The sequence below is a fragment of the Triticum urartu genome, chromosome 5, assembly GCF_003073215.2.
Source record: "Triticum urartu cultivar G1812 chromosome 5, Tu2.1, whole genome shotgun sequence".
NCBI lineage: Eukaryota > Viridiplantae > Streptophyta > Magnoliopsida > Poales > Poaceae > Triticum > Triticum urartu.
In genome coordinates this window covers 501,193,083-501,219,417 of record NC_053026.1, presented here as the reverse complement: position 1 = coordinate 501,219,417, position 26,335 = coordinate 501,193,083, and the positions used below count along the sequence as shown (strand labels likewise).

At 42.8% G+C, this 26,335-nt stretch overlaps 1 protein-coding gene across 1 annotated transcript in view; it reads left to right on the top strand.

Annotated features, from left to right (window-relative positions):
* Positions 1-625: 625 nt before the first annotated feature.
* The window catches only part of LOC125507240 (chitin-inducible gibberellin-responsive protein 2-like), a 70,849-nt gene continuing 45,139 nt past the window's right edge, over positions 626-26,335 (top strand). Inside the window, exon 1 of the mRNA XM_048671885.1 lies at positions 626-878. Within this exon, the coding sequence (XP_048527842.1) occupies positions 626-878 (253 nt within the window). The remainder of the gene's footprint in view (positions 879-26,335) is intronic.

Sequence of the window (26,335 nt, the reverse complement as noted above, 5' to 3'; positions counted from 1 at the left end):
CCTCTCAGCAGGTGTCATTATAAATGGATTTGGAAAGCAAAAGTCCCTCTCAAAATTAAAATATTCATGTGGCAATTGGCTCAGGATGCTGTGCTCACTAGACAAGTCATGAAAAAAAAGAAGTGGCGATACTAGTAAGCCGTCCCCGCTCGCCCCCTACTCCTCCCGACTCGCCCGACCCGCTCCCGCGAGTGGGGAGGGGGGGGGGCAAAACCCTTCCCTGGCCGCCGCCGCCCCTTCCCTCCCCGATCTCCTCCCCCGCCGCCGTCGGAGTGCGCCGCCGGGCAAAGCCTAGCCGCCGCCGGCGGCGGGCCTTCTTCTCCCTTCGCACGGGGCTGGCTGGCGCGGGGCAGCCGCCTTGGGTGTATGCATGCGCTGGGCAGGGCGCGGCGGCGCGACGACGGCGGTCGTCTTGGCGACGGTGGCTGGTGGCGGCGCGTCTAGGGCTGCTGGGGTCGGTGGAGGGTGCCTGCGCAGGGTGGGCGGCGTCGGGGTTGTGGTGGTCCGATCCAGATCTGGTGGGCTGCTCCTCCAGCCGGCTGTTCTTGCGGGCGGCGCGGGCTGAGGCGGCGTGGTTCGGTCGTCTCCGGCGGTCCTTGGGTGCTGGGGGTGGCCGGAGTGGGCCATGGTGGGGTGGCTGGCGGCGTCTGCTGCTGGGCTGGCCTCTTCCAGTGGTGCAGGTCGGTACGGCGACGCGGGGCTCCCCCTAGCGGTCCCGGCGTGTGGATGTGGGCTGCCACGGTGTGGTGGTGGCTCATGGCGGTGGTTTGGGTCGTTCAAGGCGGCGGCTGGAAATCTCCGGTGTCGGCCGTCGGTGTGCGGCCTGTGCCGACCTTCGATTCTTCTTCTTGGTCATTCGTCTGCTACCTTCGTCGATGGTTGGCCCTTCCCCAGCTGCAGTCCATCACTCGTCTCGCACCAGGCAGCAGGATCGGGCTCGTCTCGCGCCCGACAGGAGGACTGACCTTGTCTCGCGCTTGGCAGCAGGACCGGGATCGTCTCACGCCCGGCAGCAGGATCATGCTTGTCTCGTGCCCGGTGACGTAGGACGGGGCGATGGAGGCTAGTTTTGGCCAGCCTATTGGGTCTCGGCACTAGGGGCAGCCGAGGGGTGCGAAAGGCGGGTCATTTTCGCTCGTGTCTTTGGTAGGGGTAGCGGCGGATCTCGGGTGACATGGTGTCAAGGTCTTGGATGTCGGGGTGGCGGCCCTGGTGGTGGGTTCGCGAGGCTCATGGGCAGAGCCCGTGGTTTGGTGCTGCCCGGTTGCGACGGCCGTGTGGGCGGCGTGGTAGCCGGGGTGTGGCGTTCGGTGGTGGTGATTGGTGGCCAGGGTGAAAACCTGCTCTATCTTCGGATGGACCAGCGGCGACGAAGCTCGTTCCCTTCTTGAAGGCGTCGTCGCACCTCTCATTGCCCATCGTGTTGCTCCAGGGGGAACTCTGATCCTCGGATCGGGCGGTGGCGGCGCTCCGGTGTCGTCCCCTTCCTAAAGGCGCCTGATGGCAGCTGGAACTACGTCGGTATTTCCCCGGAGAGGGAGGGATGATGTAGCACAGTGACGGTGGAGTATTTCCCTTAGTTATGAAACCAAGGTATCGAACTAGTAGGAGAACCAAGCAACACAACGTAAACAACACCTGCACACAAATAACAACACCTCGCAACCCGACGTGTTAAAGGGGTTGTCAATCCCTTTCGGGTAACGGTGCCAGAAATTGGCAAGTTGACGGGAGAAATGTTGTAATAGATTGGATAAATAGATCGCAAATAAAATAAAGTGCAGCAAAGTATTTTTGTATTTTTGGTTTAATAGATCTGAAAATTAAAGCAAGGAAAAATTAGATCACAAAGGCAAATATATGAGAAATAAGACCCGGGGCCGTAGGTTTCACTAGTGGCTTCTCTCAAGAAAAATAGCAAATGGTGGGTAAACAAATTACTGTTGTGCAATTGATAGAACTTCAAATAATTATGATGATATCCAGGCAATGATCATTACATAGGCATCACGTCCAAGATTAGTAGACTGACTCCTGTCTGCATCTACTACTATTACTCCACACATCGACCGCTATCCAGCATGCATCTAGTGTATTAAGTTCATGGAAAAATAGAGTAATGCAATAAGAACGATGACATGATGTAGACAAGATCCATTTATCTATATGGCAGTAGATATAGATCTCGTCTTTTTATCCTTAGTAGCAACTATACATATGTGTCGGTTCCCTTTCTGTCACTGGGATCAAGCACCGTAAGATCGAACCCACTACTAGGCACCTCTTCCCATTGCAAGATAAATAGATCAAGTTGGCTAGACAAAACCCAAATACCGGAGAAGAAATATGAGGCTATAAGAGATCATGCATAAAAGAGATCAAAAAAACTCAAATACTTTCATGGATATAAAAACATAGATCTGATCATAAACTTGAAAGTCATCGATCCCAACAAACACACCGCAAAAGAGTTACATCATATGGATCTCCAAGAGACCATTGTATTGAGGATCAAGAGAGAGAGAGAGAGAGATGAAGCCATCTAGCTACTAAATACGGACCCGAAGGTCTACAAAGAACTACTCACGCATCATCGGAGAGGCACCAATGGAAGTAGTGAACCCCTCCGTGATGGTGTCTAGATTGGATCTTGTGATTCTGGACTCTACGACGGCTGGATGAATATTTCGTCGAGTCCCATAGGGTTTTGGGAATATTGGGGTATTTATAGTGCAAAGAGGCGGTCCGGGGGGCACCCGAGGTGGGCACAACCCACCGGGGCACGCCCTGGTGGGTTGTGCCCCCCTTGGGGCACCCCCAGGTGCAACCAGGGTCCATCTTCTTCCTTTTGTCCCATAAAAAATCATCGTAAAGTTTCATACCATTTGGACTCCGTTTGATATTGATTTCCTGCGATGGAAAAAAGATGGAAAAATAGGAACTGACACTGGGCACTATGTCAATAGGTTAGTACCAAAAAATGATATAAAATGACTATAAAATGATTATAAAACATCCAAGATTGATAATAAAACAACATGGAACAATCAAAAATTATAGATACGTTGGAGATGTATCAGCATCCCCAAGCTTAACTCCTACTCATCCTCGAGTAGGTAAGTGATAAAAACAGATTTTTTTGATGTGGAGTGTTGTTCAACAAGTCATATCATATTCTTTTCTTTATAGCATGGACATTTGGACTTTTATGTGATTCAAAGCAATAGTCTAGTTTTGACATAATAATTTAGATACTCATGCATATCAACAAGCAACCATGTCTTTCAAAATATCAACACTAAAATAAGTTATCCCTAGCCCATCATGCTCAAACATTGATCCATTCATGAAACACACTCGAATACTAACTACACCCAATACTTGAGCACGATCATATTGCCTCCTAGTTGGTGCTTTTTATGAGAGAAGATGGAGACTCAAATTTCAAAATAAAAATTGCATAAAGTAAAAGATAGGTCCTTCGCAGAGGGAAGTAGGGATTTGTAGAGGTGCCAGAGTTCAAAGCGAAAAATTTGAGATAAAAATATTTTGGGAGGTGTATCCATCCCACCAACGAAAACGACTTAGAGTTCCCAATACTTTCCATGCATAGATATATCATAGGCGGTTCCCAAACAGTAAATAAAGTTTATTCATTTTTCCACCATAACTTTCACTTTCCATGGCTAGCCGTATCCACGGGTGCCCTCCATACCAACACTTTCCAAGGAATTTATTATTTGACAACATAAAGTAAATTCATTTTTGTTTTTGCATTTCAGTACTGGGCATCCCTAATACCTTTGCCTGACTCTCGTGCAGTGACAAGTGAATAAACACTCATCTTGAGAATAACACATCTAGCATGGAAAATATTAGCCACCCCTCACCACTCCACGAGCGAAACAAACACACAAAAGAGAAGTTTATTTTTAAAATTAGAGATGGCACATGCAAATTTGCTTAGAACGGAAAAAGAATACCACATACAGGTAGATATAGTGGACTCATGTGGCAAAACTGGTTTAAAGTATTTTGGATGCACAAGTAGAGGTCATACTTAGTGCAAAATAAAGGCTAGCAAAAGATTGGGAAGTGACCAACCAAGAAACGAATAATCTCATAAGCAAGCTGTAGCGACCTGACCCGAATGGATCACGTCTACTGTGCTACGGTGTCATCCCTGGATCAGTAATGCTGACACCACACAGTACATCGAGGATTTATAGCAGAGTTGCAATCACACACTTATTACATCGATGGCTCAAAAAGAACTTATTACAATAATATGGCTTAAGGCCATCTAATATCGATAACAGCGGAAGACTCGGAAGATAAATGGGTCCATCAACTCCAGCGGCATCACTGAGTATAGAACCACGACCTAAAAGCTCTTTACTCGTCGTCTGAAAAGTCTGCAACATGAGAAGTTGCAGCCCGAAAATGGGTCAGCACATGGAATATGCTGGCAATGTAACACATAGAGAGTAAGGGAATGAAACAGCTATACTATATGCATATATGGCTGGTGGAAAGCTCTATGGTTACAGTTTTGCGTAAAGCCAGTTTTTCCCTACTGCAAAGGAATAAGTTTTTTTAACTATCATGGTGGTTGTGTAACATTGAGAATGGTTGACAGCATTCTCAATCCCAATTAAAAGTACAATTAAAACCCAACAATATTAATTAGAAGTAACATGTTGAGATTCACATGATATTCAAGTACTAGATACTCAAGTTGTCCATAACCGGGGACACGGCTAATCATGATTAGTTTGTACACTCTGCAGAGGTTTGCGCACTTTTCCCCACATGACTCGATCGCCTCCGTTTGTTTTCTCGCACTACATGGTGTTTGAGAAACGGATGACCGAGACATAGTATTTCAGAAGCACTAGCACCTTACATGTGGGGTAGACCGGTACACCTACTTCCCCTACATCTGCTAGTCCACCCCGTAAGAGTTCGCACAACTTAGTCAACTATGCCAGAGCCCATAGTAGTATTTGGCTGCACACGGAAGTTTCTAGCATGAATTATCTTATGATCCCTTTGAGCCTGGGTGGCGGTCCAAAAAAAACAGGCAAGTCCTGATAGACATCAGGTGCCTCAATCCACCCAGATGTGTGTTTAAGTTGCCACCTTAGATAAACCATTAAAATTATCAACTCACATCTGTCATGGATATCACTCACCCAATCCACGTCTACTAGCATAGCATGGCATAATAAGCAAACGTAGAAGTAACTCCCAAAGGTTTCATAATAATACAGGTAATAGGTACTACCTCATCTACTTCCCATCCCACAATTTAATTAGATCCTAATCATGCAATGTGAGAGGATTGATCTAATGCAATAAAACATGGGTTGTAGAGAAGGTATGATCAAAGTGTTACTTGCCTTGCTGATGATCCGCGAGTCCTAGGGTTTCGAAGTAACAAGCGGCGCAATCCGGGTAATCTATCGCAGACAAACAAGCACACAATAAGTACTCATCTAATGCACAGGTAAAACTCGAACAAGAGATCGAACCAGAAAGTTCAATTTAAGAACTCCGGTTGCAAAGAAAGAACGAACCGAACAAAGAAACGGAAAACAAACGACGGAAGAAAACAACTCGGTTCTAGCAAGTTGAAACTAGGTCAAATTTTACCGGGGCAAAAACTTGTTTAAGTTGATTAGACGGAACGGTGGTTTCGAGACGAAACTCCAGGCGCTTGAATCACCTGATTCCGATAAACGAGCGAAAAGAAAGACTAGAAAGAAGATCGGATCTGAGATCGCGATCGGAGAGAACGCGGAATAATCCGACAGAAAGAAAAAGAAGAACGGTTAAACGAACAGACGTCGTTAACCTAGAAGAATCCGGTGATCACGTTCGTTGAGACGAACGGTCCGAAAGAAGAACGAAAACCAATCTAGGGTTTCGGAAAAAGAGATCGAAACGAAAAACCGATCTAGAAAACCGGAACGGTTTAGAGAAGAAAAGAATCGGAACGATTAGAAGAAAACGATCCGAGAAAAAGAATAGATGTAGCGCGGGGCTACCTCCGGCGAGGTCTCCGGTGAGGGGCTCCGGCGGCGTGGGCGTGGGGCGGCGGCGACAAGGTGCGGCGGCGGCGCGGGTGTGGGGGGCGGCGCGGCGCGGGTGAGGCGGCGGCGCGGCGGTGACGCAGGGCGCGGGCGGCAGCTTAGGGCAGCGCGCGGGTGTGGGATGGAGCTCTAGGCTTTGGGTTTGATGATTTAGAGGGGGGGTGCTTGGGTATTTATATTGGGGAGAGGAGGGGGTTTACTTGGGGTAGGGGACAAGAATTAGACTAGGAATAGGAATAGAAAAAAGGGAAGGAAAAGATCTAGAAATAGAAAAGGAATATACGGAAGTAGGACAAAAGTCCTACTAGGATTCGGTAGAAACAAGAGGCGGCGGCGGCCTCCTGCGCCTGCGCCTGGCGCGCGGCTAGCGATGGCCTTGGCCGTGGCCTTGGCCGGCTGGGCCTTTGGCCCAAGGCGCTGGACTTTGATTTTTTTTAACTGGTTCTCGCGCAGAAAAAAAAACAAAAAGAGATCTAAACGAACTCCGAAAAATCTAAAGTAAATTTTCCCCGACTCCTAAAAATGAGCCGAACAAAATGAACTTTTCTCCGGACCTAAAATGCAATTTTTGAAAACGCGCATTTTTCCCTATCCAAATAAAATGCAAATAAACACCGGAAAAAAATTGATCTATTTATTATATCTTCATTTTTCCTAAATTTGGGAAAGTCATATTATTCCCTCTCTCATATATTTTGACACCGGAAAAATTACTGAAGATAAAATAAATAAATCAAATGATCCTATTTTCAAAATTCGAGAAAACTCTCAAATATGAAAATAACGAAATCTCCAACTCTCTCCGAGGGTCCTTGAGTTGCGTGAAATTTCTAGGATCAACCAAAATGCAAGAAAATATGGTATGCATATGATCTAGTGTATAACATTCCAAATTGAAAATTTGGGATGTTACACAAGCATTAAACATAATTAACACCGAATAATGCACCACAAGTAGGATATAATTTTCATTGCATGACTATTGACTTTCGTACTTGCATAGGGAATCACAAACCTTAACACCAATATTCTTACTAGAGCACAATTACTCATCAACATGGCTCACATATCACATCATCATATCTCAAAACTATTACTAAGAATATAGTTTATTTTGTCCAATGATCTTCATGACATTTTCTTTTTCTTTATCCTTCTTGGATATCTATCACTTTGGACTAATTTTCATGAGTTGCTTTTCATAAGCTCAACCAAATATAAGTGAAGATCATGAGCATAACAATTTCTTTCTCTCAAAACAATTTAAGTGAAGCAAGAGAGAATTTCTTCAAAAATAACAAAGCACACCGTGCTGAAAAAGATATAAGTGAAGCACTAGAGCAAGTCCTAGCTCATAAAAGATTTAAGTGAAGCATAGAGAGCAATTCTAGCAAGTCATGACATAATTTTGGCTCTCTCAAATAGGTGTGCCCAGAAAGCATTGATAACTTAAAACATAAAATAAAGCAAGCAAAGACACATATCATACAAGACACTCCAAGCAAAACACATATCATGTGACGAATAAAAATATAGTCTCGAGTAAAATACCGATAGTTGTTGGAAGAAATCGGGGATGCCACTCGGGGGCATCCCCAAGCTTAGTTGATTGCTCATTCTTGGATAATAACTTGGGATGCCGGGGCATCCCCAATCTTAGGCTCTTACATCCTTCCTTCATCCATCGTAAGATAACCCAAAACTTTTAAACTTCAATCACACAAAACTCAACAAAGCCTTCATGAAATCCGTTAGTATAGGAATAATAAACCACTAAGATAAGTGTTGTATCAAACCAATTCATATTTTGTTTTTGTATTATATCTACTGTATTCCAACTTTTCTATGGCAAAAACTCATCAAATAAAACCATAGAGCCATCAAAATAAGCACACAACACAAAGAAAAGAGAATCTGTCAAAACAGAACAGTCTTTAGCAATCTGACTATTTCGAATACTTCTGTAACTCAAAAAACTCTGAAAAATTAGGAAGACCTGAGAAATTTGTATATTAATCTACTGGAAGTGGAATGGGTATTTTATCGCTCTCTGGTAAAAAATGAAAATTAATTTCGTGAGCGTAAACTTTCTGTTTTTTCAGCAAGATCAAACAACTATTGCCCAAGAAGATCCTAAAGGCCTTACTTGGCACAAACACTAACTAAAACATAGAAAATACAATCATAACAGTAGCATAATTGTGATAACACACAAGAACAGGAAAAAATCAAAAATAAATTTTATTCATTGGGTTGCCTCCCAACAAGCGCTATAGTTTCACGCCCTTAGCTAGGCATAATATTTCAACGATGCTCACACAACAGATAATAATCGAAACACAAAGAGAGCATCATGAAACATGTGAAAAACACATTTAAGTCTAACATACTTCCTATGCATAGGAATTTTATAGGAAAACAATTATCAAGACATGAAACATCTAGCACATGCAAAGGAGAGGAATAAAACATTAACAATCTCAACACAACGAGAGGAAATTTAATAACATGAAAATTTCTACAACTATATTTTCAATAATTATATGTAGGATCATAATCAAATTCAATAATATAACTATCGTATAAAATTTTCTCTTTATGATCCACATGCATGCAAAGTTGACACTCTTCCAAAATAGTGGGATTATCATCAAATAAAGTCATGACCTCTCCAAACCCACTTTTATCAAAAATTTCATATGATTGATCACTCTCCAAAGACGTGGGATTATTTTTCCTAGAGTTGACACTCTTCCGAACCCACTTTCAATATTATTGCAAACATATTCATCATGAGGCTTAAATAAATTTTCAAGATCATAAGAAACATTATCACCCCAATCATGATAATTGCAATAAGTAGCGGACAAGACAAAACAAGCATCCCCAAGCTTGGGGTTTTGCATATTATTAGCACAATTGACATTAATGGAATTTATAGTAAAACTATTGCAATCATGCTTTTCGTTCAAGGATCTATCATGAATCACTGCATAAATTTCTTCATCACAATTTTCATATTCACGATTCTCAAGCAAAACTTCATAAAGATTAATCTAGTGCACTCAACTCACTAGCAATTGGTTCATCATGATTGGATCTTTTAAAAAGATTAGCAAGTGGATGGGGATTCATATCAATAGATTTTTAGCAAGCGAAGATGCAAGCATATAGAAGGCACATGACAACACAAGCAAAGAAAAGATCGGACGAGAAAAAGGCGAACGGAAAAAGAGAGGCGAATAAAACGGCAAATTTTGTGAAGTAGGGGAGAGGAAAACGAGAGGCAAATGGAAAATAATGTAAATTGCAAGGAGATGAGATTTTTGATGGCAGCTGGAACTACATCGGTATTTCCTCGGAGAGGGAGGGATGATGTAGCACAGCGAGGTAGAGTATTTACCTCAGTTATGAAACCAAGGTACCGAACCAGTATGAGAACCAAGCAACACAACGTAAACAACACCTGCACACAAATAACAACACCTCGCAACCCGACATGTTAAAGGGGTTGTCAATCCCTTCCAGGTAACGGCGCCAGAAATTGGCAAGTTGACGGGAGAAAGATTGTAATAGATTGGATAAGTAGATTGCAAATAAAATAAAGTGCAGCAAAGTATTTTTGTATTTTTGGTTTAATAGAACTGAAAATAAAAGCAACGAAAAAGTAGATCGCAAAGGAAAATATATGAGAAATAAGACCAGGGGGCGTCGGTTTCACTAGTGGCTTCTCTTGAGAAAAATAGCAAACGGTGGGTAAACAAATTACTGTTGTGCAATTGATAGAACTTCAAATAATTATGATGATATCCAAGCAATGATCATTACATAGGCATCACGTCCAAGATTAGTAGACCGACTCCTTCCTGCATCTACTACTATTACTCCACACATCGACCGCTATCCAGCATGCATCTAGTGTATTAAGTTCATGGAAAAATGGAGTAATGCAATAAGAATGATGACATGATGTAGACAAGATCCGTTTATCTATATGGCGGTAGATATAGATCTCGTCTTTTTATCCTTAGTAGCAACGATACATACGTGTCGGTTCCCTTTCTGTCACTGGGATCAAGCACCGTAAGATCGAACCCACTACTGGGCACCTCTTCCCATTGCAAGATAAATAGATCAAGTTGGCCAGACAAAACCCAAATATCGGAGAAGAAATAAAAGGCTATAAGAGATCATGCATAAAAGAGATCAAAGAAACTCAAATACTTTCATGGATATAAAAACATAGACCTGATCATAAACTTGAAGTTCATCGATCCCAACAAACACACCGCAAAAGAGTTACATCATATGGATCTCCAAGAGACCATTGTATTGAGAATCAAGAGAGAGAGAGAGATCAAGCCATCTAGCTACTAACTACGGACCCGAAGGTCTACAAAGAACTACTCACGCATCATTGGAGAGGCACCAATTGAAGTGGTGAACCCCTCCGTGATGGTGTCTAGATTGGATCTGGTGATTCTGGACTCTGCGGCGGCTGGATGAATATTTCGTCAACTCCCCCAGGATGAATATTTCGTCAACTCCCCCAGAGCAAATATGCGGTCCGGGGGCAGCCAAGGTGGGCACAACCCACCGGGGCGTGCCAGGGCCTCCTGGTGCGCCCTGGTGGGTTGTGCCCCCCTCGGGGCACCCCCCAGGTGCAACCAGGGCCCATCTGCTTCCTTTTGGCCCAGAAAAAATCATTGTAAAGTTTCGTGCCATTTGGACTCCACTTGATATTGATTTCCTACGATGTAAAAAACATGGAAAAACAGAAACTGTCACTGGGAACTATGTCAATAGGTTAGTACCAAAAAATGATATAAAATGACTATAAAACATCCAAGATTGATAATAAAACAACATGGAATAATAAAAAATTATAGATACGTTGGAGACGTATCAGCGCCGCGTTGGAGCCCACGGTTCGTCATATGCTGCTTCTGTTGGGGAACGCGGTATTTCAAAATTTTAACCTACGATCACGCAAGATCTATCTAAGAGATGCAAAGCAATGAGCGGGGAGAGTGTGTCCACGTACCCTCGTAGAACAAAAGCAGAAGCATTTAGTAACGTGGTTGATGTAGTCAAACGTCTTCGCGATCCAACCGATCCAAGCACCAAACGTATGGCACCTCCGCGTTTAGCACACGTTCAGCACGATGACGTCCCTCAAGCTCTTGATCCAGTTGAGGACGAGGGAGAGTTCCATCAGCATGACTACATGGCGATGGTGATGATGAAGTTACCGGTGCAGGGTTTCTCCTAAGCACTACAATGATATGACCGAGATGTGTAACTGTGGAGGGGGGCACCGCACACAGATAAGAGAAGGCTTGGTGTGTCTTTGGGGTGCCCCCCTCCCACGTATATAAAGGGGGAAGGAGAGGTGGCCGGCCCAAGGGGAGGGCGCGCCAAGGGGGAGTCCTACTTGGACTCCGGGTCCAAGTAGGATTCGGCCCCCTCCTTTCCTTTCCGAAGAAGGGGGGAAGGGGAAAGTGGTGGAGAAGAAGAAGGAATGGGGGGCCGCCCCCCAACCCTAGTCCAACTCGGTTTGGGCTTGGGGGGGCACGCCTCCACCTGGCCGCCGCCTCCTCTCTCCACTTGGGCCCATGAAGGCCCATTAACTCCTCGGGGGGGGGGGTGTTCCGGTAACCCCCAGTACTCCGAAAAATGTCCGAACCTTTCCAAAACCATTCCGGTGTCCAAACATAACCTTCCAATATATCAATCTTTACGTCTCAACCATTTCTATGATCTCATCCGAGACTCCGAACAAACTTTGGTTCATCAAATCACATAACTCATAGTACAAATCGTCATCGAACGTTAAGCGTGCGGACCCTACGGGTTCGAGAACTATGTAGACTTGATCGAGACACATCTCTGGCCAATAACCAATAGCGGAACCTGGATGCTCATATTGGCTCCTACATATTCTATGAATATCTTTATCGGTCAAACCGCATAACAACATACGTTGTTCCCTTTGTCACTGGTGCGCGTCGGTCCTAAACAAACGGTTTTAACCCCTTTCCAAGACGGCATTTGGAACCGTCGCCAAGTGAGTGTGGGCGATAGGGGGGGGGTCCTTCCCACACGACCCAGAAACCGTCGGGGATAGGGAGTCTTGATGCATATAGTTGTCCCTATATAACCGTTTCCGATATCTCGAATATCCCAAACGCTTCATCCTTGCTACTCGTTTGTGCTCGCATTGCCATCGCAGTCGGAGTTTTGTGGTTCTGCCTAAAACCAGGCAGATTCCAGGCACGGGAGTTTTCCAGGCATATTCTAGGCACGGGAGTTTTACGATGCCTGGCACATCACAAACAGTTCATGATTATAAACCGTGTATGATAGGTAGACAATCACACACATTTAGTTTTCCCGCACCGTATGTGATAGTGTCTGAATCACACACGCTTTGCAAACGGAAACTATGTGCATGCTTGCACACGTTTCCTCTCTGTGAACCGTCTCGGATTATGGTGTATATTGCAAACATTTGTGTTTTACCAACTGTGTGTGCCGTAATGACATGCACAACGTAATTTCGCCCTAATTTAATTGCTGCTATTTAAAATTGTACCTAATTTAAACTTGAAAGTAGGCTATAGCTTTATTCATATCCATCCGGTTCAAACAACCAATGCATTATTCGATTCACAGGTACATATGTTTAAGAATTACAGAAGCACCAAATAAATAATGATGTGCCAGGGTTCTATACTTGTACTATTACAGATGGTAAAGAAAGAGGCGACAAACATTCCAGTTGCTGAAGAAGGTGAAGTGGAATGGCCCTATTGTGCTCTCCTGGATGCAGAAGGCATGCATGACTAGTCCAACCCCTTGTGATGGCCGACCGCCAATCATGTAGTTTGAGAGATAATTTTAAGTAAACTGCTTCAGGATCCACTGCAAAAGAAAAAAAATTCGGATATTTTCATCTAACACAACTCATTACGGGCAGTAAAAAGAAGGCTACATGGTTCTTACTTACCATCCCGCAGTTCACTGTTGTCTTGCATAAAGTGTAAACAAATAGTTCGATTGACATCTTTTGACCCATTTTAGTAACAATCTTTATCAGTTTCCTCACTTGATGCTGGTTCATGAATATCTCATTGCCCCATACGCAGAAAGGGTCAAAGTGTGGATCTTTGGCAATGATATATGTACCTAAAAGCACCAAGTCAATATTAGAAGATAAACAACAATTGAAAAATGATGTAGTACAACACTCCATCCATCCCATTATATAAGATTTTATTACATGTATATCTAGACATCATCAGAACATTAAGGTAACACTCTTCCTTGTTGCTTTGTAGCATGGGATTGCATATTTAGTCATTCAGTACAATGCATGTTTCTAAACAACAATTGAAAAACGAAAAGGCATGTTAACTGCAATATCCTTAACAACAACCAAATATCATAATTCATAGTGGTGCTGAAACTGTTATTGATGAAATTGAACTGCACGGAAAATAGTTGCACATATAGAGCATCACATTGTGAAGAACAGAAATAAACAAGTCATAAGGACATCTCTAGGCGATCCTTAAAAAGTTAAAGGACTAAAACCCATAGTGGATATATATATATATATATATACTCCCGCAATTTTTGGCCTTTTCTAGTCGATCCCCTAAACTTAAGGTTGTAAACTTCAATTTGATCAAGTTCAAAGCAGGTTCAACCGAAAGTAGCATGCATTCAAACATAAACATAGACAGTTTTGCATAATCGAACATAAAACACAAATTTAAACTAAGCTAAGCTACTTTCGGTCGAAGTGGAGGTCGAGCCAATCCTTCCTCGTCATGTATGATGTGCCGCGAGCCGGGTCCGGGCCAGTACCATCGTCGGGGTCGTTGGGGAAGGCACTCCTCCACTTGTCGATGTCGATCTCTCATCCTCGGGGCCCACCTCGACGCCCTCCGTGCCGCCGTCGCTGCCGCCTTCGACCTCGTCATCAGAGGAGAGCGCAATAACCTCGCCGCCTGCTACCTCTTGAGCACTGCGTTGGTTTTCCCTTTAAGAGGAAAGGGTGATGCAGCAAAGTAGCGTAAGTATTTCCCTCAGTTTTTGAGAACCAAGGTATCAATCCAGTAGGAGGCCACACACGAGTCCCTCGCACCTACACAAACAAATAAAATCCTCGCAACCAACGCAATAAAGGGGTTGTCAATCCCTTCACGGTCACTTACGAAAGTGAGATCTGATAGATATGATAAGATAATATTTTTGGTATTTTTATGATAAAGATGCAAAGTAAATAAAGCGAAATAAAAACGGTGCAAGAAATAGTTTGTTGACGGAAGATTAATATGATAGAAAATAGACCCCGGGGCCATAGGGTTCACTAGTGGCTTCTCTCGAGAGCATAAGTATTACGGTGGGTAAACAAATTACTGTTGAGCAATTGACAGAATTGACCATAGTTATGAGAATATCTAGGTATGATCATGTATATAGGCATCACGTCTGAGACAAGTAGACCGACTCCTGCCTGCATCTACTACTATTACTCCACACATCGACCGCTATTCAGCATGCATCTAGAGTATTAAGTTCAAAAGAACAGAGTAACGCTTTAAGCAAGATGACATGATGTAGAGGGATAAACTCATGCAATATGATATAAACCCCATCTTGTTATCCTCGATGGCAACAATACAATACGTGCCTTGCTGCCCCTACTGTCACTGGGAAAGGACACCGCAAGATTGAACCCAAAGCTAAGCACTTCTCCCATTGCAAGAAAGATCAATCTAGTAGGCCAAACCAAACTGATAATTCGAAGAGACTTGCAAAGATAACCAATCATACATAAAAGAATTCAGAGAAGATTCAAATATTGTTCATAGATAAACTTGATCATAAACCCACAATTCATCGGTCTCAACAAACACACCGCAAAAGAAGATTACATCGAATAGATCTCCATAAGAGAGGGGGAGAACATTGTATTGAGATCCAAGAAGATAGAAGAAGCCATCTAGCTAATAACTATGGACCCGAAGGTCTGAGGTAAACTACTCACACATCATCGGAGAGGCTATGGTGTTTATGTAGAAGCCCTCCGTGATCGATGCCCCCTTTGGCGGAGCTCCGGAAAAGGCCCCAAGATGGGATCTCACGGGTACAGAAGGTCGTGGCAATGGAATTAGGTTTTTGGCTACGTATCTGGTAGTTTTGGGGTACGTAGGTATATATAGGAGGAAGAAGTACGTCAGTGGAGCAACGTGGGCCCCACGAGGGTGGAGGGCGTGCCTGGGGGGGGGGGTAGGCGCGCCCCCTACCTCGTGCCTTCCTGGTTGCTTTCTTGACGTAGGGTCCAAGTCCTCTGGATCATGTTCGTTCCAAAAATCACGTTCCCAAAGGTTTCATTCCGTTTGGACTCCGTTTGATATTCTTTTTCTGCGAAACTCTGAAATAGGCAAAAAAATAGCAATTCTGGGCTGGGCCTCCGGTTAATAGGTTAGTCCCAAAAATAATATAAAAGTGTATAATAAAGCCCCAAAATGTCCAAAACAGAATATAATATAGCATGGAACAATAAAAAATTATAGATACGTTGGAGACGTATCAAGCATCCCCAAGCTTAATTCCTGCTCGTCCTCGAGTAGGTAAATGATAAAAACAGAATTTTTGATGTGGAATGCTACTTGGCATAATTTCAATGTAATTCTCTTAATTGTGTTATGAATATTCATATCCGAAATATTCAAGACAAAAGTTTAATATTGACATAGAAATAATAATACTTCAAGCATGCTAACTAAGTAATTATGTCTTCTCAAAATAACATGGCCAAAGAAAGTTATCCCTACAAAACAATATAGTCTGGCTATGCTCTATCTTCACCACACAAAGTATTTAAATCATGCACAACCCCAATGACAAGCCAAGCAATTGTTTCATACTTTTGGTGTTCTCAAACTTTTTCAATTTTCACGCAATACATGAGCGTGAGCCATGGACATAGCACTATATGTGGAATAGAATGGTGGTTGTGGAGAAGACAAAAAGGAGAAGATAGTCTCACATCAACTAGGCGTATCAATGGGCTATGGAGATGCCCATTAATAGATATCAATGTGAGTGAGTAGGGATTGCCATGCAACGGATGCACTAGAGCTATAAGTATATGAAACTCAACACAAGGAACTAAGTGGGTGTGCATCCAACTCGCTTGCTCACGAAGACCTAGGGCATTTTGAGGAAGCCCATAATTGGAATATACAAGCCAAGTTCTATAATGAAAAATTCCCACTAGTATATGAAAGTGATATCATAGGGGACTCTCTATCATGAAGATCATGGTGCTACTTTGAAGCACAAGTGTGGTAAAAGGATAGTAGCATTGTCCCTTCTCTCTTTTTCTCTCATTTTTTCTCTCATTTTTTATTTGGGCCCTTTCTCTTTTTATGGCCTCTTTTTTTAGTCCAGAGTCTCATCCCAACTTGTGGGGGAATCATAGTCTCCATCATCATTTCCTCACTTGGGACAATGCTCTAAAAATGATGATCATCACACTTTTATTTACTTACAACTCAACAATTACAACTCAATACTTAGAACAAAATATGACTCTATGTTCTGGCGGTGTACCAGGATATGCAATGAATCAAGAGTGACATGTATGAAAGAATTATGAACGGTGGCTTTGCCACAAATACAATCTCAACTACATGATCATGCAAAGCAATATGACAATTATGGAGCGTGTCATAGTAAACGGAATGGTGGAAAGTTGCATGGCAATATATCTCGGAATGGCTATGGAAATGCCATGATAGGTAGGTATGGTGGCTGTTTTGAGGAAGGTATATGGTGGGTGTATGATACCGGCGAAAAGTGCGCGGTATTAGAGAGGCTAGCAATGGTGGAAGGGTGAGAGTGTGTATAATCCATGGACTCAACATTAGTCATAAAGAACACACATACTTATTGCAAAAATCTATTAATTATCGAAACAAAGTATTACGTGCATGCTCCTAAGGGGATAGATTGGTAGGAAAAGACCATTGGTTGTCCCCGACCGCCACTCATAAGGAAGACAATCAATAAATAAATCATGCTCCGACTTCATCACATAACGGTTCACCATACGTGCATGCTACGGGAATCACAAACTTCAACAAAAGTATTTCTCAAATTCACAACTACTCAACTAGCATGACTCTAATATCACCATCTCCATATCTCAAAACAATTATCAAGTATCAAACTTCTCTTAGTATTCAACACACTCATAAGAATTGTTTTTTACTAATCTTGAATGCCTCGCATATTAGGATTAATTTCCCAATTTAAGCAAATTACCATGCTGTTTAAGACTCTCAAAATAATATAAGTGAAGCATGAGAGAATAATAGTTTCTATAAAACAAATCCACCACCGTGCTCTAAAAGATATAAGTGAAGCACTAGAGCAAAAACTATATAACTCAAAAGATATAAGTGAAGCACATAGAGTATTCTAATAATTTTCAAATCATGTGAGTCTCTCTCAAAAGGTGTGTACAGCAATGATGATTGTCGTAAACTAACAAATAAAGACTCAAATAATACAATACGCTCCAAGCAAAACACATATCATGTGGTGAATAAAAATATAGCTCCAAGTAAAGTTACCGATGGAAGTAGACGAAAGAGGGGATGCCTTCCGGGGCATACCCAAGCTTAGGCTCTTGGTTGTCCTTGAATATTACCTTGGGGTGCTGTCAGGCCCTCTATGCGGCTATATCTCCCACGTGTCGAAACACGACTTAGAGGCATAACCGCATTGAAAGCAATGTCGCAAGTGAGGTAATCTTCACACAATCCATGTAATACATAAGGGAAAAGATACATAGTTGGCTTACAATCGCCACTTCACACAAATACATGAATAAAGCATTACATCAACCAGATACAATCAAGGTCCGACTACGGAACCAAAATAAAGAGCAACCCCAAATGCGACAAGGTCCCCCGATCGACCCCAACTGGGCTCCACTACTGATCAACTAGAAACGAAACAAGAAAAAGGACAAGATCTTCAACGAGCTCCTCCTTGAGCTTGGTTGCATCATCTGCACGGTCTCATCGGCACCTGCAAGCTGGTTTTGGAAGTATCTGTGAGTCACGGGGACTCAGCAATCTCGCACCCACGCGATCAAGACTATTTAAGCTTATAGGAAGGGTAAAAGGTATGAGGTGGAGCTGCAGCAAGCGACTAGCATATATGGTGGCTAATATATGCAAATGAGAACAAGAAGAGAAAGCAAGGCATAGTCGATAAAACTATGATCAAGAAGTGATCCTAGAACAACCTACGTCAAGCATAACTCCAACACCGTGTTCACTTCCCGGACTCCGCCGGAAAGAGACCATCACGGTTACACACACGGTTGATGTATTTTAATTAAGGTTAACTTCAGGTTTTCTACAACCGGAGGTTAACAAATTCCCATCTGCCCATAACCGCGGGCACGGCTTTCGAAAGTTCAAATCCTTGCAGGGGTGTCCCAACTTAGCCCATCACAAGCTCTGACGGTCAATGAAGGATATTCCTTCTAGCGGGAAGACCCGATCAGGCTCGGAATCCCGGTTACAAGACATTTCGACAATGGTAAAACAAGACCAGCAAATCCACCCAGATGTGCCGACAAATCCCGATAGGAGCTGCACATATCTCGTTCTCAGGGTACACCGGATGAGCAAGACGTCGGGTAAGCCAGCCCAGAGTTGCCACTGGTAGCCTCGGACATCGCTCAGTTGGACCAACACTTAGAGAAGCACTGGCCCGGGGGGGTTAAAATAAGATGACCCTTGAGCCAAGACTCAAATCATACAAGACGCTCCAAGCAAAACACATATCATGTGTTGAATAAAAATATAGCTCCAAGTAAAGTTACTGATGGAAGTAGACGAAAGAGGGGATGCCTTCCGGGGCATCCCCAAGCTTTGGCTTTTAGGTGTCCTTAGATTATCTTGGGGTAGCATGGGAATCCCCAAGCTTAGGCTCTTTCCACTCCTTGTTCCATAATCCATCAAATCTTTTACCCAAAACTTGAAAACTTCACAACACAAAACTCAAAATAGAAAATCTCATGAGCTCCGTTAGCGAAAGAAAACAAAACACCACTTCAAGGTACTGTAATGAACTCATTATTTATTTATATTGGTGTTAAACCTACTGTATTCCAACTTCTCTATGGTTTATAAACTATTTTACTAGCCATAGATTCATCAAAATAAGCAAACAACACACGAAAAACAGAATCTGTCAAAAACAGAACAGTCTGTAGTAATCTGTAGCTAACGCAAACTTGTGGAACCCGAAAAATTATAAAATAAATTTCTGGACGTGAGGACTTTACCTATTAATGATCTGCAAAAAGAATTAACTAAATATCACTTTCCAAATAAAAATGGCAGCAATTCTCGTGAGAGCTAAAGTTTCTGTCTTTTTACAGCAAGATCAAAAAGACTTTCCCCAAGTCTTCCCAACGGTTCTACTTGGCACAAACACTAATTAAACAAAAAAACCCAACCAAAACAGAGGCTAGATAAATTATTTATTACTAAATAGGATCAAAAAGCAAGGAATAAAAATAAAATTGGGTTGCCTCCCGACAAGCGCTATCGTTTAACGCCCCTAGCTAGGCATAAAAGCGAAGATAGATCTAGGTATTGCCATCTTTGGTAGGCAATCCATAAGTGGCTCTCATAATAGATTCATATGGTAATTTAATTTTCTTTCTAGGGAAGTGTTCCATGCATTTCCTTAACAGAAATTGGAATCTAATATTCCCTTCCTTCATATCAATAATTGCACCAATCGTTCTAAGGAAAGGCCTACCAAGAATAATAGGAGATGAAGGGTTGCGATATATGTCAAGGACAATAAAATCTACGGGCACATAATTCATATTTGCAACAATAAGAACATTATTAATTCTTCCCATAGGTTTATTAATGGTGGAATCCACAAGGTGCAAGTTTAAAGAGCAATCATCAAAATCACGGAAACCTAGCAAATCACACAAAGTATTTGGAATCGTGGAAACACTAGCACCCAAATAACACAAAGCATAACATTCATGATCTTTAATTTTAATTTTAATAGTAGGTTCCCACTCATCATAAAGTTTTCTAGGGATAGTGTAGCGACCCGACCTCAAACGGTCAAGTTTCTGTGCTTCAGTGTCATCCCTAGATCGGTAATGCTGACACACACAGTACTCGAAGGATTTATAACAGAGTAGCAATCACACACTTATTACATCGAATGTCTCAAAAGAGAACTTATTACAATAGATATGGCTTAAGGCCATCTAATACGATAACAGCGGAAGGCTTGGAAGATAAAGTGAGTCCATCAACTCCAACGGCATAGCGGAGCTGCACGGCAACGACCTGGCGAACCTTACTCCTCGTCTGAAAAGTCTGCAACATAATACGTTGCAGCCCGAAACGGGTCAGCACATGGAATATGCTGGCAATATAACACGGTAGAGCAAGAGTAGAATAATGCTATGACTATATGCATATTTGGCTGGTGGAAAGCTCTACGGTTAAAGTTTTGTGAAAAGCCAATTTTTCCCTACAACAAAGGAATATATTTTATTGAACTATCATGGTAGTTGAAACATCATTGAGAAGGTTCCTCCAACTCAATCCCAATTAAAAGTAATGATCAACCCAACAATATTAATTTAGAGTGATGAGATACATATGATAATCCAAGTACTAGATACTCAAGATGTCCATAACCGGGGACACGGCTAACCATGATTAGTTTGTACACTCTGCAGAAGTTTGCGCACTTTTCCCCACAAGACTCGATCTCCTCCGTTTGGATTTCTCGCACTACATGATGTTTGAGAAATGGATGACCGAGACACAGTTTTTCAGAAGCATTAACTCTCTACTCCGGGTAGACTATACCACCTACAACCCACTACCTGCTAGTCTACCTCTTCAAGAGCTTCACGCAACTTACTCAACTATGCTAGAGCCCATAATATCTTGTGCTACACACAGAAGTTTCTAGCATGAAATATCTCAGTTCCCTTTAAGCCTGGGTGGCGGACCTTAGGATTATCACACAGGTACTCCGGGATATCCTAGGACAACACTGGATTCTCCAGGTGCCCGACAAGCAATCCACCCAGATGTGTATTAAAGTTTCCACCTTAAGTTGAACCATTAATTAACAATCTCACATCTGTCATGGTTTCACTCAAACCCAATCCACGTCTACGAGCATAGCATAGCAATATAAGCAATACGTAGAAGTAACTCCCAGGGTTTGATGATAACAGGGCAATAGGTTCTACCTCATCAACTACTTCCCAATCCCACATGTTATCAAGTCCTAACCATGCAATGTGTGAGGGTTGAAACTAATGCATAAAAACTGGGTGATAAGGGATATGATCAAAGTGTTACTTGCCTTGCTGATGATCCGCAAAACCTAGAGACTCGTAGTAGCACGCTTCGCACTCCGGGTGTTCTATCGCAAACAAACAATAGCATACATAAGCAATCAAGCAAAGAAGCACGGGTAAAACTCAAATAAGAGATCTAACCAGAAAGTTCAACTTAAGGACTCCGGTTTGCAAAAAGAATCAAATCAAACGGAGCAACGAAACTAAAACTTCGAAAGAAACAAGATCAGATTACTAATCTGGACTAAGGTCAATTTTTCTATATCAAAATCTTGTTCAAGTTGGTTAAACGGAAAGAGGGTTTCGAGACGAAGACCTAGGCGCTTGAATCACCTGATTCCGATAAACGAGCGAAAAGATAAACTAAAACGAAAATCAGATCAGAAATCACGATCGGAAATAATCACGGAAAAATCCGAGAAAAAGAAAAACTGATGAACAGGCTAACGAACGAACGTTCGCTCTCTGCGGCTAACGACTGAACACCATTCGTTAAAATGAATGTACGGACGAATGTCCGCTAAGTAATTAAATCGAGAAAAAAATAAAATAAAACCGATCTATTCTAAAAAAAATGAAAACTAGGGTTTTCGAAAAAACCCGAATAGGTTTTCTCTCAAAAACCGGCGGCGGCGGGGCGTCTACCTTGGCGGGGCTCCGGCGAGATCCGGCAAGGTCCGGTGGGGCGGCAGGTGCTCGGGTGGCGGCGGGGCGGCGACGGCAGGTGGCGGTGGCGGCGGCAGCGCTAGGCGGCAAACGGCGGCGGCGGCAGGGTGGTTCGGGTGGTAGTGGTAGGGGTCGGGGGCGGCGTATTTAAGAGAAGGGGGCTGGCTTGGGGAAGGGGGCAAGGCGGCGGCGCGGGGACAGTGTCCCGGTCGGACTCGGCGGCGTGCGCCGGCGGGAGTCGTCCTGCGTCGGGGACGAGGCGGACGGGGCGCTGGCTGGCTGGGCTTCGGCCCAGTCGGCGGAGAGAAGATTTTTTTAAAACATATTCCGCCGAAATAAATCCTATAAAAATAAATAAAAATCTAAACATGCCAAAACAAATTTTCACCGTCTAAATAAAATATTTAGAACAAGATGAACATTTTCTTGGCCCTAAAATGTAATTTTGAAAACGTGCAATTTTTCTAATGCAAATAAAATAGCAATAAAATCTGAATAAAATCAAATATTGGATTTTAATATTTTCATCCAATATTTCATTTATTTGGAGAAGTCATATTATCTCCTCTCATATATTTTAACATGAAATATTTTGGGAGAAAAATAATTAAAACCAAAATCCTCGTTTCAATATTTGATAAAATCTCAAATATGAAAACAGTGAAATCCCCAACTCTCTCTCCGAGGGTCCTTGAGTTGCTTAGGATTTTGAGGATCAAGCTAAAATGCAATAAAATATGATATGCAAGGATGACCTAATGTATAACAATCCAAATTGAAAATTTTGGATGTTACAAACCTCCCCCCCTTAAGATGAATCTCGTCGTCGAGATTCGGGTTGGCTAGTTAATAGGTGTGGGTGGTCCTTGCGAAGATCATCCTCTCGTTCCCAGGTGGCTTCGTCCTTGGTATGGTGGCTCCACTGAACTTTGCAAAACTTAATAACTTTGCTGCGGGTAACTCGGCTGGCAAATTCAAGAATCCTGACTGGCTTCTCCTCATAGGTCAAATCGTTATCCAATTGAATCGCTTCCAGCGGTACTGTATCTCTCAGGGGAATGTCAGCCATCTCTGCGTGGCATTTCTTCAATTGAGAAATGTGGAACACATCATGAACTCCTGACAATCCTTCGGGTAATTCCAACTTATAAGCAACTTCTCCCATACGTCCCAAAACTCTGTATGGTCCCACAAAGCGTGGCGCTAACTTTCCCTTAACTCCAAAGCGCTTAACTCCTCGGAGTGGTGATACCCGAAGATACACTCTGTCTCCGATTTCATAGGCTACCTCCTTGCGTTTTGAATCCGCATAACTCTTCTGTCGTGACTCAGCTACCTTCAGTCTATCTCTAATCAATTTAACTTTCTCTTCTGATTCCTCAATCAAATCTGGTCCAAATAACTGACGGTCTCCAACTTCATCCCACAACAACGGTGTCCCGCACCTCCTTCCGTACAAGGCTTCGAAAGGTGCCATCTTCAAACTGGCCTGGTAACTGTTGTTGTAAGAGAACTCTACGTAGGGCAAGTTGTCATCCCAACTAGATCCATAATCTAGTGCACAAGCTCTCAACATATCCTCCAAAATCTGGTTGACCCTCTCGGTCTGTCCATCTATTTGCAGGTGAAAAGTTGTACTGAACTCCAGTCTGGTTCCCAAAGTTTCATGCAACTGATTCCAAAACTTTGAGGTAAATTGGGTTCCTCTACCTGATACGATGGTCCTTGGAACTCCACAGAAACATATGATCCTGGTCATGCATATCTTGGCCAACTTGGCACTTGTATATTGGTTTTCACTGGGATAAAGTGAGCTACTTTGGTCAAGCGATCAACTACTACCCATATAGAATCATATCCTGATTTAGTCCTGGGTAATCCGATGATGAAATCCATGCCAAGCTTATCCCTCTTCCATTCGGGTATCAACATAGGTTGTAACAATCCGGCTGGCTTTTGATGTTCTGCCTTCACTCTCTGGCATACATCACATACGGCTACATACTCGGCAATATCCTTCTTCATACCAGTCCACCAAAACACTCCTTTAAATCCACATACATCTTGGTGTTTCTGGGGTGAATCGAGTATGGTGAGCCATGAGCCTCCTGAAGTATTAACTTCCTGATCTCTGTGTTATTGGGCATGTAAACACGGTCCTCAAACCACAAGGTGTTGTGTTCATCCTCACAAAAACCTTTGGCCTTTCCTTTGCTCATTCTCTCTTTTATCTCGGTGATCTCTTTGTCATGCTTCTGAGCTTCTTGAATCTTTCCTAACAATGTAGAATGAACCTCCATTGTTGCAACAAAACCTCTAGGGACAATCTCCAATCGAAGTTCCCTGAGATCCTCCGCCAACTCCTTTGGCAATCCTGCGCTTATGAGTGTGTTGGCATAACTCTTCCGGCTCAAAGCGTCTGCTACGATGTTGGCCTTGCCTGGATGATAGTGAAGCTTCATATCATAATCCTTTATAAGCTCCAACCATCTCCTCCGCCTAAGGTTCAGCTCCTTCTGTGTGAAAATGTACTTCAAACTCTTATGGTCAGTGTATACATCGCAATGGTTTCCAATAAGATAATGTCTCCAAGTCTTTAACGCATGCACTACGGCAGCCAACTCCAAGTCATGCGTGGCATAATTTAACTCATGCGGTTTTAGTTGTCGCAAGGCATACGAAACAACTCTTTCGTCCTGCATCAGTACTCCTCCAAGTCCTAAGAGAGAGGCATCGCAATACACTTGGAAATCCTTGTGTATATCTGGCAGAATCAGTACTAGGGCTGTAGTCAGACGTTTCTTTAACTCCTGAAAACTCGCTTCACATTCTTCCATCCATTTAAATTTGGTATCCTTCTTCAATAGCTCTGTCATTGGCTTCGCAATCTTGGAAAAATTCTCAATGAATCTCCGGTAGTATCCTGTGAGTCCAAGAAAACTGCAGATCTCGCTAACTGAAGTGGGTGCCAACCATTCAGTGACTGACTAGACCTTGGTGGGGTCTACTGCTATACCTTCTCTTGATATAACATGTCCAAGGAATCCAAATTCTTTCAACCAAAACTCACATTTGCTGAACTTGGCATACAACTGATGTTCCCTGAGTTTCTTGAGAACTAGACGCAAATGCTCCTTGTGCTCCTCTTCATTCTTCGAGTATACCATTATATCATCAATGAATACCACAACAAACTTATCCAAATATTCCATGAACACCTTGTTCATCATGCTCATGAAATAGGCAGGGGCGTTAGTCAGTGCAAATAACATGACCGTATACTCATATAACCTGTACCTTGTGGTAAATGCGGTTTTAGGTATATCCTTTTCCCGGATCTTCAGCTGGTGATATCCTAACCGCAGATCGATCTTCGAGAACACCTTAGCTCCTTGCAACTGGTCAAACAAATCATTGATCATCGGTAATGGGTATTTGTTCTTGATCGTCACCTCATTCGGTGCACGATAATCAACAACCATCCTTAGAGATTTATCCTTCTTCTCAACCAAAAGCACTGGTGCTCCCCATGGTGATGAACTCCGTCGGATGTAACCTTTCTCCAATAACTCCTTGATCTGCTTCTTAATCTCCTCCAGATCATTTGCGGGCATTCGGTGGGGTCTCTTTGATATTGGCCCGATACCTGGCAATAGCTCTATCAAAAACTCAATGCCTCGATCCGGTGGCATGCCTGGTAACTCCTCTAGAAAAACATCTGGGTAATCCTTCACTATAGGCACTTCCTCCTGAACAACTCCCATGAGGGTATTTACTTGGCTACTTCTAGGCGCATGTCTAGATACATACTTGATCCTTTTCCCTCCGGGGTGGTGAGACAAATTGATTTACTAGCACAATCAATGCGTCCTCCATACTTTGACATCCAGTCCATGCCTAATATCACATCCAATCCTTGTGACTCCAAGATTATTAGGTCGGACGGAAAACATGGCTACCAATGGTTACGGGTATCTAGTCGCACCATCGGCTGGCCATATACTCTGCTCCAGGTGAACTTACTAACAGAGGGGTCCTAAAGGTTTGGGTTGGTAGTTTAAACTTACACTACAAAAAAATACACTTTCGTGATGATACGTGTTTGTCACAGTAGGTC